Source organism: Astyanax mexicanus, chromosome 23 (genome assembly GCF_023375975.1).
Source record: "Astyanax mexicanus isolate ESR-SI-001 chromosome 23, AstMex3_surface, whole genome shotgun sequence".
NCBI classification, from domain to species: Eukaryota; Metazoa; Chordata; class Actinopteri; order Characiformes; family Acestrorhamphidae; genus Astyanax; species Astyanax mexicanus.
The window spans coordinates 13745840-13766494 of NC_064430.1; the positions used below are offsets into that span (position 1 = coordinate 13745840).

Consider the following 20655-nt stretch of genomic DNA (forward strand, 5'->3'; position numbering starts at 1 on the left):
AAAAATCAGATTTGATACACTTCAGTCTGTTAATGTGAATGTAGCCAAGTCCACACATTTCTTCTATCTACATTATGTGTCCTATAGATGTGGAACCTTTAAGAGGAAGTTTTAGGAACACAAAGCACATAGGCAGGTAGTTGAACAGTGAACAGTTTCAGAAAACAGATAGAAATGGAACCACAGTGTCCATAATTTCTTTAAACCAATTAACTCAATTCCATGACAAAAATAACTTCACTTCACTCCACTTCACAGACTACACAAACAGTATGTGAAACTTTATTCCTTAATCTTTGTTTATCCATGCTTTTGATCTGACTATTTGTAGAACTTAGGGGAGTACACAGACAGTGCAGAGTTCAAACAGGAGGAGGGTGGGCGGCTTAGTGCTTGGATCGTCTTCAAAGTGTCGACCAACATAATCAGAAGATCCACAAGCAGAGAAAAACAACTCTACTGGACCTACATCACTAATAATAACTCTAAGAGGTGACCTTGATCACCGGTGATTGCAAAACATTATATGATTTAATATTCACTACTCAATTACCACCCATTGAAATTCTATAAATTCAAAAAATCTAAATTATGGATTAAAAGGTGTCCAATACCACATAACTGTGTTTGTAGGTACAGTAAATAAGAGATTATCATATAATGTAATGCAAAGAACTGCATAAATCTGGGTTTGTAGGTACAGTAAATAAGGGATTATCATCTAATGTAATGCAAAGAACTGCATAAATCTCATAAATCTGCATAAATAAGAACTGAATAAATAAAGGCTACTTCCTTTTTGAAATAATTTGTCATCTGCAGTTGTATTTTAAACTCTGGTAGAATTTCATACTGAACAGACCAACCGAAATGTTTTAAAATAATTTGGGATAAAACCTTTGCCTCTGCATTGACCTTCACTTATATATATTTATCTTATCTTTCCTTTTCTTGCAAAGAAAACCAGTTCATATTTATTAAGTTTTAAGAGGTCAGAAATCAATATTTGGTAGAATAATCCTGGTTTTTAATCACAGTTTTCATACATCTTAGCAGGTTCTCCTCCACCAGTCTTACACACTGCTTTTGGATAACTTTATGCCACTCTGGTGCAATTTAAGCACTTAGTTTGATGGCTTGTGATCATCCATCTTCATCTTGATTATATTCCAGAGATTTTTAATTTGGTAAAATAAAAAAAACGTATCATTTTTAAGTGGTCTCTTATTTTTTCCAGAGCTGTATGTGGTTGGTGTGGCGCAGTGGATAACACCACTGCCTGCTTGTGAGCCCTCACGTCATGTGGGAGACTGGGGTTCAATTTCCAGTCTGGGTGACTTTACTGCAATACACCAATAAGAGTCCTTGGGCAAGACTCCTAACACTACACTAGCCCACCTCTGTAATAGGAATAACCTTTTAAGTCGCTTTGGGAAAGAGCATCAGCCAAAAATTACATAAAAGTAAATGTATAAATAAAGTAATGTAATATAATTAAAAAATAATACATCATTCAAAATATTATTCAAAAACCTAATTATGTGTAAAGTGCACAAGTACGAACAGCAGGCCTGAGGTGAGGAAAGAGATGCTTGCGCTTTGATGAATGTAAGCCAGACATAGCAAGGAGTGCAGCACTGATTAAAATGTGAGCATTTCTGTTCCGACAGATGGGTGACTGAAAAGCACAGACGTGTCGGAAGCGGAGTAGAGTGAGGGCTAGCGCTGGCATGCTGCCCCCTTCTTTTCCAGCGAGTTCTCCAGAACCCCAGAGGCTGTGCCAAATGCCCCATCATTCCCGGGCAGACAGGGACGGGCGTGCCAGCTCGCCAAATGTGGATCAGGGCTATCAGGTAACACGCGGGTCGACCTAACCTTTAGCTGCTCTCTGCGCAGTTCAGGGGGCACTGGGGAGAACACTGTGAAGCCTCCTCAAACTGCAAAGCCTTGCCAAGGTTAGATTCATCATTTCTGTGGAAAATGTTAGAGCAACACATTCCAAACTGAAGCCAGTACTAACTAGATGAATGGAAAGAAAATTTAGAAACAAGCGTGATTTCAGTGTTGACCCTTTAAACGAAAGATTAAAACAGGGTCTGTTAAAATACCTATGTGACTGAATTTCACAGTATTTTTCACATAATTTATAGAAGCTACTTAATCCATTGTAATGTATTTGGACAGTAGCAATTAAGGTATGATGGTGTAGAGGTTTAGCTTTAATTCAGGTTGTTTAATAAAATTATTTTATTAACTGTCTATGGATAACAGCCATTTTTACTTTAGCATAGTCCTGGACAATGGCCAAAATTGATATCACGATATATTTCTTCATTTCGGTTGTTAAGTTAAACCAGATCTTTAACCAGACTGCAAATTACTGTTCAAAATAGTTACTAAAATATGTTGTAGCATTCTTTTAAGCAAACATTTTGTGTCTATGTGGTAAGCAGTTTGGACGGGATTAGTTTCTCAGGGGGACGCCTGTGAAAAATATTTCACACTACTCAGTGATAAAACTCTTGCATCCAGACTGCAACTGAAAAAACAGGAGGACCAGTGAGTTTTTTTTGGCTTTTTCGGTCACATGACATCACATTCAGTAGCTCCTCCATTTCCACTTGCTGTTGTGTTTACATGGATCTCCGTGGAAACCTGCATCCAAAGTGCACTTACGGAGTGTAGCAGTGGACAAATAGCTATTTTGTTAAATGATTTTACACCTACAATGCAAAAATATATATTTTTTCTTAATATAAAAATGATTTTGATCAGATTTAGTTTTTTTTGCAGGGCAAACAGCTCTAGTCTCCCTAACCCAGGACTCTATAAACAGTCAGTGGTCTCCACAGGCACAGACTGGGCTGCCGCCGCTGCTGCTGAGGGGTGGAGGCTGCAAAACAACCGTGTCAGCAATTCCACTCGATCACTGCTACAACCAGCAGTACGACTAATTACAGAGACCATGACTGATCATAATCTCTCGGGGATGTTTATATACCACGCCGCGATTTATACTCATTTAATCTGAGCCAGAGCTAAAGCCGAGCCGAGCACAATGCAGGCATGCTTTCCCTGTGAGCGCGTGTTTGTACACAATGCGCGACCACGCTTCATGCTGCTTATATCCCGAATGATTCAACTGCAACAGTGTGATCAGATTCACATCTTTGCACAGCATTTGCCCCGCAGGTCCAACTGCATTATCTGTTTTAAATGCGACGAGCTCGTCCGTAATGTTTACAGCGCGAATTCGGTCCTATCAAACAACAGAATCTATTTAGGGGTTAGTAACGTTATATTGAACCGATTCAGATTCGTTTTACTGACTAAAACACTAAACGATTACGCTGTCAAAATTAAATTAGATACACCTCAGCTCGATTACAGCTAACCAGATTTAAAGAAACATCTTTAAACACGTTGAATAGTTTTATTCTGTTACTGCCCTATAAAACCACTGAATCTATTTAGTATACTGAACCGATTCTGAATCTTTCGAGCTGTCCGATTCACTGAGTAAAACAGAGAATTACGCTGTTAATATCTAAATTAAATACGCCTCAGCTCGACTGCAGATAAATAGATAAAAAACATAATTTAAACACGTTGCAAAGCTAGCTTTGTTATACGGTCCTATCAAACAACCGAATCTATTTAAGATATTGAACCGATTCTGATTCTTTCAATTCTTTCGAGCTGTCTGTTTCACTAACTAAAACATCGAGAATTACGCTGATAAAATCTGAATAAAATACATCTCAGCTCGACTGTAGCTAAACAGAATTAAATAAATATATTTTATACATGTTTGCAAAGCTTTTAAGGTCAAATTTTATTAGTTTTTGTATTCCTACACCACGGGCAGACACTACAAACAGACTCGGTTCAGTTGGACCTGTGAATCGGTTCAATTGATGTATTAAGAAAAGGGCGGTTCAAAAGTGTCGATTCGCGCACGAGGCTTCGTTGGGGAGCACGCTTATACTCCGCATGGCTTGTTTACCATCAGCCGCGCGCTGGCTAAGCTAGCTGGGTTAGCATGCTCGCTGAAGTATCTCTATTTCTGTTGGTCAGTCAGGCTGTTCTGTACACTGTACACATTTAAGACACTTTAAACATAATATACGACCTTCTCAATTCGGCACAAATGTCGTGGTGGTTTAAGGAACATTAAAAGTAGCAGAATTAGTCGTTGGTAGGAGACCAAACAAGAGAAATAAGACACTAGTGTGCGTCTATTTGGCTGCACATGCCTGACATTTCAACAGGCTACAGTTGCAGCAGAGCTAGTTAACTAAGCCTGGGAAACTCGGCTATCTAGCTGAATATCAGAGATGTTCTGCTTGAGCCTGGTCTCTGTCATGTGAATTAACTTAGTGATTAATGAAGAAATGGAAAAGATAGCCAACTATTGTTCCTATAACACATTTAGCGACTCATTTTTTAATGTTAAAGCATGTTCAAATACTTCTAATTTTAGCACTGACCCCTTAAATTGCAATGATCTGTGTGTGAGCTCAAGTTTCAGCCAGATCTTCAACCAGACTGCAAACTATTTTTCATAAATACTAAATAACGTCTAGCCTATATAATACAATCCACATATTTTCAGTAATCAAGTAGCGATCTATCTTCAATGTATGATGATGCAGTGGTTAATGCAGCTACTGTGTATTTATACAGCTCTGGAAAAAAATAAGAGACCACTTAAAAATGATGAGTTTCTTTGACTTGACCAAATTGAAAACCTATATATATTATATTAAAAAAACCTATTATATAATATATAATATAATATATAATATAAGAGGAAGATGGATGATCCAATGCCATCAAATCAAGCTGAACTGCTTGAATTTTTGCACCAGGAGTGGCATAAAGTTATCCAAAAGCAGTGTGTAAAACTCTTAAAACTTTATGAATCTTTGCATTAATTGAGATCTGAAAGCTTTGCATCTTTTTTGTTATTTCATTCAGTTCTGATTCCCTGCATATAAACCATTAAATTATCTTCTCCAGTCTATAAGCAGATTGCTCATTTATTGAAGATAAGAGAGTGATTTACACAATTCAAAGCCACACAAACAATCTAGCCAAACATGATTTTAAAAAATTCATCAGACACTTAGAGTTATTGAGGAGTCCAACTGTGCATTATCTGGGCTGGCTACCAATATGAAACAAACATAGTTAGCTAGTAAAAATGACAGTCCATAAGTTTAGAATGTTGAGAATGTGTAAAGTAAGTAAATACTTTTAAAAGATGCATTGTGGTACAGTCTCTATTCAGAATAAATTGGTAATTGTAGGAGGGATTTGCAGCACCACTCAGGTATCCACTCAGGTAAGCAGCAAATGCTGTCTCGGTGTTCTGACAAGTTCTGCAACCCTGTCAAATTGTGCTACCCTAGTGTATATTTAAATGTAAAAGTACCAGAAAAAAACGCTATATATAAAAATGCTCCCTGCAGAAGCTTTAGTAGGATATTTGGAAAGCCCTTCATAAATATACCAGGGTATAGTTAAGGCAATAGAGATAATTAAAGCCCATTTTGTATTATTATTATTTTTATTATTAGCTGTCATTTACACATTTGAAACAGTCAAACAAATAATGACAGTGGGCTCCGGTTGTTTAATGCATTCAATTAAAGCATAAAAATACATAAAAACATAAAAAAATTGTCTGTGTATGCACACTGGTGGTAAGAAGCACATATAAATGGGTAGCTCAATTCAGCAGAATACAGGGACCTACCAGAAACCCATTTTTTTTAATTAATAAATGTGGCTTTGCAAGAATAGTAGCAAAAGATTGTTAATGCCATTTGTTATCATTTTCTGCCCTCTCTCCACTCAAGAACACTACTACTTTCAACTTAAAAGAAAAAAATCTTATGGACTGTAGCTTTAAAGGACTTTAAACTCCAGAAACCAACACTGCTTAGAAGAGTTGCTTCCTAGACTGAACCTAGTAATATAGTTAAGTACTTTTCCCATCAGCATCATCTATCTCCCTCAGTTTGCTGCTGAAGGAATGAATGGTGTCTGTTATGTTAGCTAACAGAAAGCATGTGAAGTGAAACCTGGGTTCTGGGACTGTTGGCTGTTGTTGACTAATGATCTAACTAGAGTGGTGGGCTAAGTTAGCTGACCATGTAAACCCCTCATCATTGGTCACGTTGGAGCAGACTGGCTAGTAAAAGCTGATCTGATGCTCTTACCAGATGGAGTTCTTGATTTTGAGCTGCAAGGCGCTCGTCTCGGTCCCCTGCAGTCCCGCTGGAAGGAGAGAAGACAGAGAGCCCGTCCCGGAGCCCGGCTGCGGGTTGGGTTCAGGTTGTTGATCTTCAGCCATCATCACGGTGCGGTTCTGGAAGGAAAAGGTGGAGGAAGGAAGATGCAGGTGGGGATCTAACAAGCAGACCTCGACCCGAACCCCGAGAACGCAGGGATCCCCCCCTTAGTGTGGCACATCACGCTCCCAGTAAACTGGCACTGGCTGGGTCTAGATGAAGTTGGGCTGCTGGGCTGAAGACAGACGGACAACACGGCGCCCATTCATGACTTTCCTGCGGACGATCGGCTCGCCATCCCAGCGCGGGTTCATTTATATAATAACACAAAACAAAAGCGAGCACGCGCACCGCACGGAGACCTGCTGAACGAATAGCTCGCTCTCTATAAGCTGCGGTGATCCTCTGACTGACACTGTCTGCTGCTCCACAGGCAACCTGCCCCACTCCACTCTACACGCTGACCACCGGGACTTCTGCTCGCCGCCGGGCAGGGGCTGCGCATGCGCACTGGCGAGCAGCGGAGAAAAACAAGAGCCTGTACTGACTGCACTGGCGAGCTGCTGCAGCTAGCTGGCTAACAACATGTGCACATGTGTGGTTATCATCAACAAGCCTTACTGGCCTGGAAACTCTGTTACGTCCAGAACTTTTCTCCACATAAATCAGGTCTTTGGAACAGTCACAATAATATTAAAATAAAAAAATAATTATTATTTATTTATATATATAAAAAATCCTATAAACATATAAACAGTACAGTGCTGTAGTTAAGCTATACACTACCTAGAGGTATATTAATACGGACGGAATATCATGTGCATTCGCAGGATTACAAGAAAAAAATAAATGCATACATAAATGGAACAAAAGTAATAATAATAATAATAAAAATAAAAATATATAGTAACTAACGAAATAAAAGAGGAATATACAGGTATTTTATTTTTATGTATATAAAACAAGTACAGTAGCTGTTAAATGTATTCATTTATACACTGAATTTATGAATGTATGTATGTCCCCTATACATTTATTTATTTGTTTATTTATTTGTGTTTTTATACAGTCCTCATTTCTTTTTACTTTCTTCGTTTCCGCTTTAATTAAGTAATTCATTCATTTATTATGTATTAGTGTTTTTTTATTATATATAGATTAAATTAATTAATTTATGTATGTCTCATGCATTTATTTCATATGCTCATTTATTTTTTCTCTTTGTTTACCCTTTTATTAATTAATTAATTGTTATTTAATTCATTTATTTATACACTACATTTATCAATTTAATCGTTTTGTGTTGTTTTTAGTTTTTTTTGTTAATTTTCCTTATTAGTTTATTTATTAATTAATTTGTTTATTTTATTTGTTTTATTTATGCACGAAATTAATTAAATTATGTCCCATATGTATTATTATTTGTTTGTGTTGTGTGTGTGTGTGTGTTTCTTCGTTCCCGCTTTTATTGATTAATTCTTTTTGTTATCTTTTTATTTTGGCAGATGTGATCCTCTATGGAATACCACAGGGAAAAAAATATTTTTTCTTGCTATATAAAAAAATAATTATTGCTGAAAGATAGCTATTCCATTATTTACCTACCAACAATTAAAAAATCGTCCATCTTCATCAGAATAAATAGTACACGGGAAAACACAAAACTGCTGCTGTTGCTAAGCAACGGCGTCCTCCGCCTGTACAGGAGAAACATGGCTGAAAGACCCACATCAGCGCCTCAGCGGGTGAGTTTTCCATTAAACCGCCTGTTTTGTCATTTCTGACATTAGTATACACGTATATTTAGTTTTCCTGATTTAGAAAATGTATATATGCCCTGGTGAACAGTGTTTTTGTACTTCCTGATGTGCCAGGCTGCTTTAACGCACTGTAGCCACTTTAGCTAGCTAGCTAACGTTAGCTTGTGCTGTTAGCGAGTTTACAGCTGCCTAAACTCGCCACAGGATTACAGACTAAACTAGTATTTATCAGTCCTGCTCCTGGAGACCCTTTACTCTCTGTCCTGCACTTATTTGTGTATTTTTCCTGCTCCTACCACACCTAACCCAACATAGCTCATTAACAGCACTTAACTGAGGTAAAGTTTGTGTTTAAAAGCAGAAAAGCACTAAAATATGCAGGTTATGTTGTCCATGACCAGGAGAAACTGAGAAACACAATGCTAAATCCAGAACGTGCTTTGTAAACTGTTACAACTGATTAACTACAGTAAGCTACAGTACCAGTCAAAGGATGAACCCACCCTCTTCTCATTCAATGTGTTTTCTTTCTTTTTATGATTTATTTACATTGTAAATGTAATATTGAAGACATTACAGCTATAAAGAGACATCTTTCTGCGATACATAGGAATTATTTTGTAAATAAAATGTGTTAAACAAAGCATAGTATGTTTTATACTTTAGATTTCACATTTATCTTAAAGGACAGATCTGTTCAAATTTGTTAAACAAAGCAGAATATGGTTTATACTTTAGATTCCACATTTAAGGACAGATCTACACACTCTTGGTATTTTAATCTCAGTGTCTTCTTGAGGTAGTAATAGTTTTCTCAGCATCTTAAAGGAGTTTCTGGATGTGCTGAACAATAGTTGCTGCTTTTTCTTCACGCTGTGAAGCTCCAGCTTATCCCAAATCATTAGGATTAGGTCAGGGGATTGTGGAGGATAAACACTTTTATACTGTTAAATTTTGTTTTCTGTGTAATGATATATGTGTCCTTAATTGGTTTTATGTCTTTAACATTAATCCGCAATGTAAAAAAAATAAAGAAAGAAAGAAATTGAGTGAGAAGGTCAAAACTACCAAATAAAAATAACCAATAAAAACTTCTTTTGATAGGTAGTTTATCTAGCATTAAAATGCACACTTTCTACATTTATAGTTAGAGCCAAACGTAACCATCACAACAGTATACATTCATATTCAAAAGCAGATTAATAAAAAATAGAAGTCTTAGTATTATCCTATATATTTTCATAGCCTAACCTTGATACTGATTCCTAAACAGGACTTTTAAAAAATAAGTTGCTTTAAATTACTGACCAAGGCAATTTTATTAACATTAATAAAATTCCTGTAGACAGGAGTTTAGACGGTAATTACAGTGATTATTGAATCACATTGAGATTGAAAATCATTGATTGAAAAATATGTTTTTAAAACCAAACCTACCACAGTCTTAACAAAGAACTAATGACAAAGTAAGTGAGTGAATCAGAATATGAAAACCAAAAGCTTATATTATCTTGGGGAGGAGCAATAGTCAGATGTATCTTAGCTAGTATTTATAACCCACCTTATTCATGTCATTAGTATGTTTTGTCATGCTGCTAATGATTTGAAGTTTTTAGCTGTGTTATATGCAACATATTGTGCTAGCTCTCTCTTCCAAACAGCCCAAAAAGCCCCAGTCACCCTGCTCTCAGAAACCCCCAATGGCCAGACCTGTGAACCGACCTTCTACTGCTCCACAAAAGAAACCTCCTGCAATTGATCTGCTGGCAAAAGAAGAAGAATACAAGTATGCATTTTAGTGACACTCTTTTTATTATGATTGATAATGAAAGTCTGTTTAACTGGAATGAACTCTGTCGTTCTAGACGACTTAATGCTGAACTGGAGGCAAAAACAGCTGAGCTGGTGCGACAAGCAGAAGAAGTTATGGTAAGATCAAACCTTATCTTGGTGGATTTAAAATATTACTTTCAATGCACCTGGATTGGTAAGTGTAACATATAAAACATGCAAAATGTGCAATGTTTCTTTTTACAGAGAGAACAAAATGAAGTGCTCTCCAAACCTGTCTCTACTCACTTGAGCATCAGCATTTCTGAAGATTATGAGGATGTGGGGTACATGTGGGGTTTACATCGCAGTTTATATCAATACATTTTAATTAATTTACAAACACAACTTTGTTATTGATTATTGATTATTGATTGTTGCATTTTACACACTGATTTTGTATGTCTTAACAGAGACACCTTGTTTGCTGTGAAGAAACCTACTGCAAAGGTACACATAAAAATGCCATGCCATCTTAATCATTGTGGCATTAATAAATAATTTTTTTTTTTCACATTCCTGCATTTTTCTGCTTCACTCTGTAGGCAGTGACAGACAAAAAGTCTATAAAAGCAACAAGGCCAAGTAGACCTCCCTCAGGCCATAAAAAGATATCACAGTGAGTTATAGAACTTTACTTAACACTTTATATGCTGTAGAAACTCTATTAATGCATAAAGCTTCTCATTATTGTTTTAGCACAAATATTAACAATAATGTTATACACTCTGGGGATGTGTTTTTTATGTGTTAGGAAAACGAAACCTACTATGGTCGATGATGTTGCAGTACCTGATGATTTTGGGGATTTCTCACTGGCTAAAACAATAAGCAACATTGAAGGCAGAGTGAGCGAAGATGTTACAGATGAGCATCTGGAGGATGACATCATGCCAAGCGTTGGGGAGGAGATGGGTGCAGGTGGGCTTGAATGCATGAAAGTATGAAAATACTTTCTTTGCAGGATTGTACTGACCCACTTCAGTCGTGTTTTAAAAAAACTATGAAATACTGAAACCTACATTCACATTACCAGGCTGATATGATTGTAATTGGAATTTAATTTTTTGCCTTAATGTAAAATATACTGTATCTGATCTGTACATGCCAAATTCAAAGTCTTTTCAGAGTCACTTTTGTATGTGGGTTAATGTAAACACTCAGATCAGACAGGTCTGACAGGTAAGCAGAGATAATGTTATTGCATGATTTGTTGTGCCACATTTGGTGGGCTAAAAAATCTAAGCAAGGGTAAAACACTTACAGTTCACAAACTTTTTATCTGCTTTCGGCTGGAGCAATCAAACCACAGGTCTAAAAACGCCCTTAGTGTAAAATTTAAGCTTCACTGAACATAGAAAATGGGCTTAATTACGCCAGCAAAAGTGTTGCTGTGATTTCTGACACTGTATGACATTCCGCTATCTAAAAAAATGGACAATAATAAATTGTATAGCTACAAGAGTAGTGGCTAATTAACATTTGGTAAACATTAAATGTAGAATTGCATTTAAACTAGAACATCTGATTATCTTTCCAGAGTCTCAGATTCGCTTCTTAAAGGCTAAACTACGAGTGATGCAGGAAGAGCTCAACAGACTTTCACATGAGTGCAACAAAAAGGTACTGTATGTATTAAAAGCAGTAACAGTTATTACAACTAGCTTTATGAGTCATTAGTCATGTATTTAGCTTGTGGACAGGGTGCATTGTGTGTTCTCACTTTATGTTTTTAGGATGATGAGAACGGAGTACTTAGCAGCAAGTTGAAGGAGGTGGAAGACGAGCGATTAAGACTGCAGAAAACAACCAGCGTGCAGCAGACTCAGCTAGAGAAGCACAGAGCCTTGGCTGAAGAGGCTAACAGAAATTGTGATGGCCTGCGGCATCAAGTGGGGGCATTACAGAAGGTGAGGGTGTATACACTACATGTAATGATTGTGACCGGAGGTGTCTGAACAGAATTATCATCATTAATATACAATGAAACGCATATCCTGCAGGCCAGTGCAGCATACTACTGGCACATAATTTGGCACATTTAGCACATCATTGTAAAATACAGTATGTACTATGAATAAATTTTAGACATTTTATATAATCATCAGCTTACTTGATTTACCAAACCAGGTGATGGATATTAGTATAAACATTAGGAGAGGTTGTTAAATAGAGATGTTATAATGAACAAATCAAGTCAACTCAAGTAGTTTTATTGTCAAAACTGCATATGTAAAGAACATACAGAGGACACAGAGGAAATTATGTGAATTATATAAATAATAAAATAATAAGAGGCACTAAATATACAACACAACAAGGTCACAGATATAGACATACGTGAAACAATAGTGCAATATACAGCTCTGGAAGATAGATGATCACAAGCCATCAAACCCAACTGAACTGCTTGAAGTTTTGCATCAGGAGTGGCATAAAGTTATCCAAAAGTAGTGTGTAAGAATGGTGGAGGAGAACATGGCAAGATGCATAAAAACTGTGATTAAAAAACAGGTGTTATTCCATCAAATATGATTTCTGATCTCCTAAAACTTCCTATTAATATGAAATTGTTTTTATTTCTCATTTTCTACAAATAAACACGCTAAGCGACAATATTTTTATTTGGAATTTGAGAGAAATCTTCTGTAATTTATATAATAAAACAACAATGTTAATTTTACTCAAACATATACCTATAAATAGAAAAATTAGAGAAACTGAAGTGGTCTCTTAATTTTTTTCAGAGCCGTAAGAGTCAGAGTGAATCAGTTGGGCATGATGGGGCTGATTAAAGAGGGAATGACAGGAACAGTGAAAGAGTGTGTAAAGTTCTTTAAATGTCATAGCTGTAGGGGGAATTAAAGTGGGTATGATAGTGCAGGTATTAGCAGTAGTGGAAGTATGGGGTGTGTGAGTGCATATCAGTACTTGAAAAGTTTCAGTACTGTGTTGATTCAGTACTAAGTTTCAGTACTGTGTTGATTAGAGGGAGGGTCAGGATGCTGATGTAAAACACACTGATGCAAAAATCTTCTTTTTGTATGAATATTATTTGTATTTATTCTAATATTAGAGTTTTATTGAATATATAAACACTTACCTCCCAGATTTTATGTCTAAAACATTTGGAACCTCAACTTGGTATATAATTTCTCCACTTGTTTTAATGAGCTTCATATTCAATTAGACCTTTATTTTGCTATTGCAGGTGAAATTAACATGGCGTGGCAGTCGCTGACATGCTTGGACCTTGTCCTGTTAAACTCAACATTCTGTATACTTTGGCTACAAAAAATGGGACTCATTTTATATGACATATAAGAATTTTATGACTACAGGGGAATCAAATAACTGAACCCATGTGTAAACTATATATTTGGTCATGTTGGATATCAGGTCTCTGACCACGACTTTTTTTTCATCTCAGGTTTAATGGCAGTTCACCTGGCTAGGGGCTGCAGCTGGTGCCACTGTGCCACAGGTTATGCTTCAGTCTTTACTGAGTATAGCATGGCGCTTCTCGTACTGCTTCCCACACTAAAGAAGCTGTTAATGTGAGGGCCAGGGCAAAGGAATGCCTGGCATGGGCCCTTTGACACGATCAGCCTTCTGCATGTAAAGTGAAGCCATCCTGCAGTTGGCGAGCGTTGGAGGGGTGAACTTATAGGTTTGGAACGTTAAGCCCTAGACAGTGAGGTATATGGGAGAGGGTGGGAGGGAATTCTATGTGTGAATATGTTTTCACACTGGTAATAGTACAACGAAATATTTGGTCACGTTGCGAGTGAAACTGAGACACTGTATGTAATGCTTTTTATTAAAACAAGGTAATTACAAATTATGTAGGCTGTTTTTTTATACAAAGCAAAACATTTGGTCTCTTCTGACCAGTAGTTGATGAATTTGTATTTTTGTATGTTTTTTTATTCACACATAGCAGAAAAAGTTCTAGAGAACTCACTTCACAATGTAGGCAGTACTGAGAAAAAAGGTTGTTTTAAAAGTATAGTAAAAGTAATGTGCAAATAAATAGGTAGTAGTTAAAATTGCTCTTCCTTTCCTGGGGTGAAACCGATGAGAGCCAGTTTCATCAAAACATTTTTGCTGGTCTTTGCGACTACATTTAAGGAGTGTTTTAAAGTTTTCAAATAAACTGACCTTCTTTTCTTAAAGTATTTTTTTCCTTACTTAGTTGAGAAGTATGAAAGAAAAATTTCACTACACAAACACTCATAATGAGCATTGTTCTCATCTGCATTTTTCTGTGTGAAACCTGCAGGAGCTGGAGGGCATGAAGAGGGCCCAGAAGCAAGCTTCCAGCAGCCACAGCGCTATGGAAGTGAGGTTGAACAGAGCTTTGGAGGAGGCAGAGAAGAGCAAGGCTCAACTTGGCAAAATTAAACAGAGCAGCAAGGTATTAAGAATTTAAAACCCACCGTATGAAGGTTTAGTTACTTATGCCTCTTAATATAATGCACAAAGAAGATTATTTAGTCCCTGAATATTGTATCTTTGTATGAATTTTAACAGCTTGTTATACAGTAAATATTTTTGTTGTAGTTAAACAAATATTATTAAACCTATAGTACAATATTATAGATGGTTGGGCAGTATGACTTTATATTGTTATTGTGATAAGTAATGCTCCGGCATTTTTTTGAGCAAACTGTGGATACTGTCTGTACTTCCAGAACACTGACCCATTAACCAATATTTCATTAACAAGATAGCATCATTAGTCCTTAATTGAGTCATTTTTTATAAGATTTAGTGCTATCATTGCACATTGGCGCATTGAATTTCACCGTACGTTTACCAATAATAACTATTGAGGCTATCTGTCCTGTTGGAGTCATGGTCTCTATTATATAAGGAAGACTTTCCTCATCCCCAAATTCCCTACTTATCCTATTCAAAAGTATTTGATATCCATCATTTCAGAGAACACAGTTTTAAGGCTCCATAGCTCAATCTTGGGGGGCTTTATTTACACCCCTGTAGCCCAATCCTGGCTTTAGGCATATTGGTGCAAGGAGGTTAATGTGTATCTGCTCCAGAGAGCCATATTCTAATGGCAAGTATTAAAGTTGCCAATAGAAGTGCTGTGTGAATTCACAAGAAGGGGTGTTTAGAAACATTTGGATATTAATTTTAACAAGCATTTCCATCTTTAAATATGTTTATTTATTAATAATACTGTTTTTTCCAATTTACCTGTTAAGGACTCTGCAAATCAGGAGCAGCAGAGGATTGAAATGCTGCAGGCTGAGAACAAAAAACTGGAGAAACAGAAGGCGGAACTAATCATTGGATTCAAGAAGCAGCTTAAACTAATTGATATTTTAAAAAGGCAAAAGGTAGGTTTCCTGTAAAATGCATTTCTGCATCAAAACATGGCTGTACCAGCAATTATTTGATATGAAAGTTTTTAGTCTTGGATTACACAGCAGTTTCAATGGACATTCAATAGAGTCAATATCTATTAATCAAATCTCTTTTTCTTTAACAGATGCATTTTGAAGCAGCAAAGATGTTATCCTTCACAGAAGAGGAGTTCATGAAAGCACTGGACTGGGGCAAACCGTAGATCATTCAGAGAAACTGTATCATGCACTGTGAATCATTTTGTTGAATGATTCACAAAAGAAAATACTGAGTTCAGTTTTTTTAGTCATTAGACCTGATAAAATGGCTTTGTCAACTTTCTCTTAACTATTACTTGACTGCCCTCTAGAGGGTACATCTGGTAATTGTTTTTGCTTTTATTTCTCAAATTGCTTTTATACTAGATTACTGTTCTTCTAATACTTAATTGTTGAAATAAAATAAAGTCTTTTTTTTTTCAAAAACACATTTAATTGAATGGTGGCAGTAAATATTTTTGTTTGTTACACAAAATTAGGTAATTCAGTAATTAATGAAACACTGGAAGCTCATTCATCTCTCAGTAGTCCACAGGAGGTAGGGTGACCATTTTGGTGAATTCTTCATAGTGAATGAGGCCATCAGGGCCAACATTAGCCTCCTTAAACAGCTCGTCCACTGCAATGACAACAGAGGAAGATTAGTCAGCTTTCAAGTAGTACAGTTTGGGCAGTGAAGCTAGTGAGGCAGACAATATGTTTTATATACACAGTGCATGAGTCACAGGGTGAAAGGCCATGGAGTTGGAACATGTAGCTGAAAAGAATGTACATCTGTCCTTACAGTTTCTAACTTTTGCACAGATAATGTGGGAGAGCTGTGTGAGAGAGGTGGCATTTGAACATTCTCACAGAGATCTCCCATACCCAGAACAAATACTGTATGTCTAAGAATTACCCTAAACTAGGCAGATTGCTAGGAATGGATAGACCCATTTCTTATCACTGTAACATCATGTAAAACAAAGGCTAGTATTCTAATGTGAACTATGAAAAAGCTGAAAAAAGGTTCAGAACCCTGTTCTTTGTAGCAACTGAATTTTTCTAACTTTTCTAAACCTTTTAATTTTCCCAAAAATCGATCAGGTGTGCCTTGTGTATAAATTTTACCAGTCAGGTTGTAAGGAGCAGTAAAGCCATTTTGCTTTAGTACTGCGTTATAAAAAAAATTCAGGAAAATTTCTCTGGCACTAGCATTGGTGACTAACCGCAGCGCTAGGCCGTTCAGAAGTGAGTATATCGGACCTTAGTCTGCACATATACCGCGTGAAAACAATCTACGTGGGACGAACCGCCAGCTCATGGTAACTCAGTCTACCGCTTATCGGCTGCATGTACTAACGCTAACCGCAGCTGGCTAGTGCTGCTAACCGGTACTGGCTAGCGCTGCTAACAGGTGAATGCTACCGCTGCTAACCGCAGCTGGCAAACGCTGCTAACCGTTGCTGGCTAGCGCTGCTAACAGGTGCTGGCTACCACTGCTAACAGGTGAATGCTACCGCTGCTAACCGCAGCTGGCAAACGTTGCTAACCGGTACTGGCTAGCGCTGCTAACAGGTGATGGCTACCGCTGCTAACCGCAACTGGCTACCGCTGCTTGCCGTGGCTGGCTAGCGCTGCTAACCGTGGCTGGCTAGCACTCACCTTTGGACAAAATACTGAAATTCTAAACTTACAGTGAATAACAGAAGCATTTTACTCTCCCATATTAACATTTTGAGGAAAGAAATCTGTGTAGCGCTCGTCAGCAGAAACATGGCGACACCCTTGTTCACTTCAAGTATGCATTTTTACTAGTGTTACATAATGCGCCTTACAATCCAGTGCGCTTTATGTATGAATCGATGTTTATTGATAGTGCGCTAATTGCTGGGTAATTGAATTAATTCCTATAGGCACACACTGTATTTGCTTGCACCACTGTAATCGCCACTTGCAGAAGAAGGACACTTAAAGAAGGTCAATATATTCTCACAGTCCAAAGTAACTTAAACTAAATATTAGTTGGGTATCTTGGTTACCAGCCAGGATAATTTCTACAAACATTCTGCAAACAAATCTTCTGTAGTATCATATTGTACCTTCTTTATCAGTGAGCTTCTCTCCCAGGCCTGTGAGCTTGGCTCGTAGCTCCGATGCCAGGATGTAGCCTTTCTTGTGCTTGTCCGTCATGCGCATCGCCTCCAGAATCTCAGTCTTGGGATCCTCCTGCTGCATCTGTCTGTGCATCATGGTCAGAAAGGTGGAGAAGTCCAGCTCACCGGTTTTATCTGAGTCAAGACGGGCATAAAGTTAAGGTTAAAAACAAAAGAGCACTACACAAATGCTCCAGACACCTAGTACAATTGTTCTAAAGCTGACAAGCAATAAACAATACATTGTGATTTGATGCATGAGAATATGTTTCCAAACTACGTCCAAACATCCAAACCTCTCCTTTGGGAAATTGTAATATCTCCAATATCTCCAGATCCAATTAAAGGCATATTACAATGCAATACAATATGTTGTATATGTATATTTTGGCGATATATAAGCATATCACAACATAAATTTAAGACTGCGACACTACAGTATATTTGCACAAAGGGTTTTCTGGTGTAACACTGCATCTACAAAATGGGATAATATGGAAGAATAATTTTTGATTGATGGACTATTCTCAGTCCAGTAGTGACACTAAGGTGTTTAAAAACTTCAGCAGCACTGCTGTGTCTTTTCCATGCATACCAGTGTAACAACACTACTTATACACCAGGTCAGAGTCACTGCAGTGCTGAGAATGACCCACCTCCCAAATAATACCAGCTTTGTGAGGTCCTGACATTGAAGAACAGGATGAAAGGAAGATAATAAAGTATACAGAGAAACAGATATAATACTACAGTCTGTAATTATAGAAATACAAATTGATCCTATATGGTTAATGAATTTGAAATGGATACAAAGTGTAGAAAAAGTAGGTGGACTGTGTATCTATAGTGATAAGTGATTTATATGACCACTATGTACATGTTTTGGCTCTTTGATTTATGGTCCAATATTCAACACTCCTGTGGACCACAATGTCAAGGAGGCACTCCTAAACAATACACTTTAGGTTAAAATAAAGTCTTCAAGGAAAGCACTGTACCTATCTTATGGACCTGCAGGTGTCGGTCCACCTCACTGTAGGTGGGACAGGTGCCTAAAGAGCGCATCACTGTGATCAGGTCCTTAGCGTCAATCTTCCCCTTCCTCTTCTTGTCATACAAGGAGAAACATTCTTTAAATTCTACAACAAAGACAAAAACAATGAGTTAAACATAGAATAGCACATCATTTACATGCATGTTTAAATACATTATATATCTAAATGTTTATGGACAGCCCTTTTAATAAACACATTTATCTATTTCATATGCACACAGCTTGTCTAGTTCCTCTAGAGAAGTAATAGAAATAAAATAGGACACTCTGGAGCAGATAAACATGGACCTATTGGCATCATGCCTAATGAAATGTGTGGACTAGGGGGGTATATAGCCCCCTATTATTGAGCTGTGGAGCAGTGGAACTGTCATGTCTGGAATGATGGTGCTCCAAAAGGTGTGTGGTGGTGGTGATCAAACATCCTGACCTCTCAAATGCAATATATACAGTATTATTTTCTGTAAATAACAAGTAAAAAGTGCAGAATTTTATGTAGATTTCCATATTATGTAAATTTTAAAAAGACTTTTTGCTTTATCAAACTACTAGCAATAGCAATGCACATTTATTTACTCAAGTCATACTCAAGTAAATATCTTCTCTGTCCAATAAAAAATAATTATCTCCAAAACAGCAACTTTATAGGCGATAAATAAACCTTTCTTAACTTTTATGAAAGTCAACGTAAAAAATAGTTTATTTCAGGTCATTTTGGAAAATATTGTTTTTTTTATTGGACAGCAAGAATATGTAGTATGTATAACTATTTAATACCCACCAAGGTAAACTTTAAGCTATATAAAAAGCAAGTGTGTTCATAAGGCAGGATCACTGATCATGTGAATGGCGATGGGCTGTATAATATAGTCTAAATTAGTTATAATAAGATTGTGCCCCTGATATAAAATGGTTAACTGGGGGATTTTATTTAGTATATGTTTAACAGACATGTGGCATTGGGTGGTGGCTTTTTGCTGGCTGTTTGAGTTGGTCTGTAACTGTGGACGAGGCACACCGACCGGTAAATAAGACCTGGGGTTTTATTCAGGCGGTTAATCTGACTATTAGGTCTTAAAGTGTAACTAAATCTCCTGATTTTTGGTGAATCCACCCTCAGCTCAAATTTGAAAAATGCTAAAAAAAAAAAAAGTTTTTTTGATCATCATCCTTATTAAATTTTTACCTGACCCCTGTCTGACGTGTGTGTGTAAAACTGATGTGAAAATACAAAAGCTTAAAATATATATATATATAAAGATTTGTGCTAAAGAAACCCTCAGCCATATATGAATTAATATAGAAATGAAAGCGGGTCATTTCTGACAATGTCCAAAATAAGGATGACTCTTATTGTAGTGTACTTGTCATGTTTAAAGTTTGTTCCAATTGAATATCTATAATACATACTGTACATTTACTATATATTTATACAGTAGCATACAGGTCATTGTAGGCCTCTGTGACCAATGCAACACAACCAATTTAAAACCACTTACCATTAATTTGAGTCTGGGTCAGAAACTTTGCCTAAATAAAAAGAAAAAACATACATATTACAAACAGTCAAAAGTCTTAGTCACTAGAACACTAATCACCACAATCAGACCACCTAAATCTGTAATATTTTTTATTAATTAATAAATAATACAATTTCTCGGCACTTACCATTGCTGGACACACGTCTCACCTGCACACAGGTGCCTTCCAGTAACGTCCCTCCCTCAAGACTACTGACATGATCTAAAGTCCACCATGCTGTTGACGTAACTGATAGCCTTGTTGCCTCAGCAACAGTGATATATGATCCCACCTATCATATGGACTCATCTCAGACTCACCAGAGCAGGCACACCTGATTACTGCTTAAAGGGAAGCGTGAGGGTTAAACTGAGCATGGCTTAAAACTGGGTAAATGTTCACTATTATTAAATATGTTGAAGAAAACAAATCAAATGTTTTATTGCTTATAAAAATCCTAAGAAATACGGAAATCAGAAAATAACAGTAGATCACCATGGTCATCTTTTTATAATGACTTAAACAAGACTTTATAATGATGATGCAGACTAGTAACTAATTGTTGGTTTCTTGTTTGATACTATAATTTTGATAGCATAATTCTTATATGATAAATAAAATATTCTGCTT

General features: G+C 36.8%; 3 protein-coding genes across 4 annotated transcripts in view; 1 reads left to right on the top strand and 2 right to left on the bottom strand.

Moving 5' to 3' along the window:
* The window catches only part of rfx7a (regulatory factor X7a), a 47824-nt gene extending 41062 nt beyond the window's left edge, over positions 1 to 6762 (bottom strand). Inside the window, exon 1 of the mRNA XM_007244870.4 lies at positions 6228 to 6762. Within this exon, the coding sequence (XP_007244932.3) occupies positions 6228 to 6364 (137 nt within the window). The 5' untranslated portion in view covers positions 6365 to 6762. The remainder of the gene's footprint in view (positions 1 to 6227) is intronic.
* Positions 6763 to 6778: 16 nt separating this feature from the next.
* tex9 (testis expressed 9) lies at positions 6779 to 15745 on the top strand. Of its 2 annotated transcripts, none has more exons than XM_049471137.1 (13): positions 6779 to 6968; positions 7805 to 8044; positions 9721 to 9845; positions 9925 to 9988; positions 10097 to 10182; positions 10303 to 10339; positions 10435 to 10508; positions 10644 to 10810; positions 11430 to 11512; positions 11626 to 11799; positions 14172 to 14306; positions 15115 to 15249; positions 15402 to 15745. In XM_049471137.1, exons 2-13 carry the CDS (start codon positions 8012 to 8014, stop codon positions 15477 to 15479), a joined length of 1191 nt encoding a protein of 396 aa, XP_049327094.1. In that variant the 5' UTR covers positions 6779 to 6968; positions 7805 to 8011; the 3' UTR covers positions 15480 to 15745. The 2 variants fall into 2 exon arrangements, with proteins under 2 accessions (XP_049327094.1, XP_007244936.3); XM_007244874.4 differs by having other exon boundaries at positions 10097 to 10176.
* On the bottom strand, positions 15726 to 20438 carry calml4a (calmodulin-like 4a). Its single transcript, XM_007244872.4, has 5 exons — positions 20173 to 20438; positions 20004 to 20034; positions 18449 to 18589; positions 17397 to 17585; positions 15726 to 15934 (listed from the first exon to the last, which is right to left on the bottom strand). The coding sequence occupies exons 1-5, from the start codon at positions 20173 to 20175 to the stop codon at positions 15837 to 15839; spliced, it is 462 nt and encodes a 153-aa protein (XP_007244934.1). The 5' UTR covers positions 20176 to 20438; the 3' UTR covers positions 15726 to 15836.
* Positions 20439 to 20655: the final 217 nt, after the last annotated feature.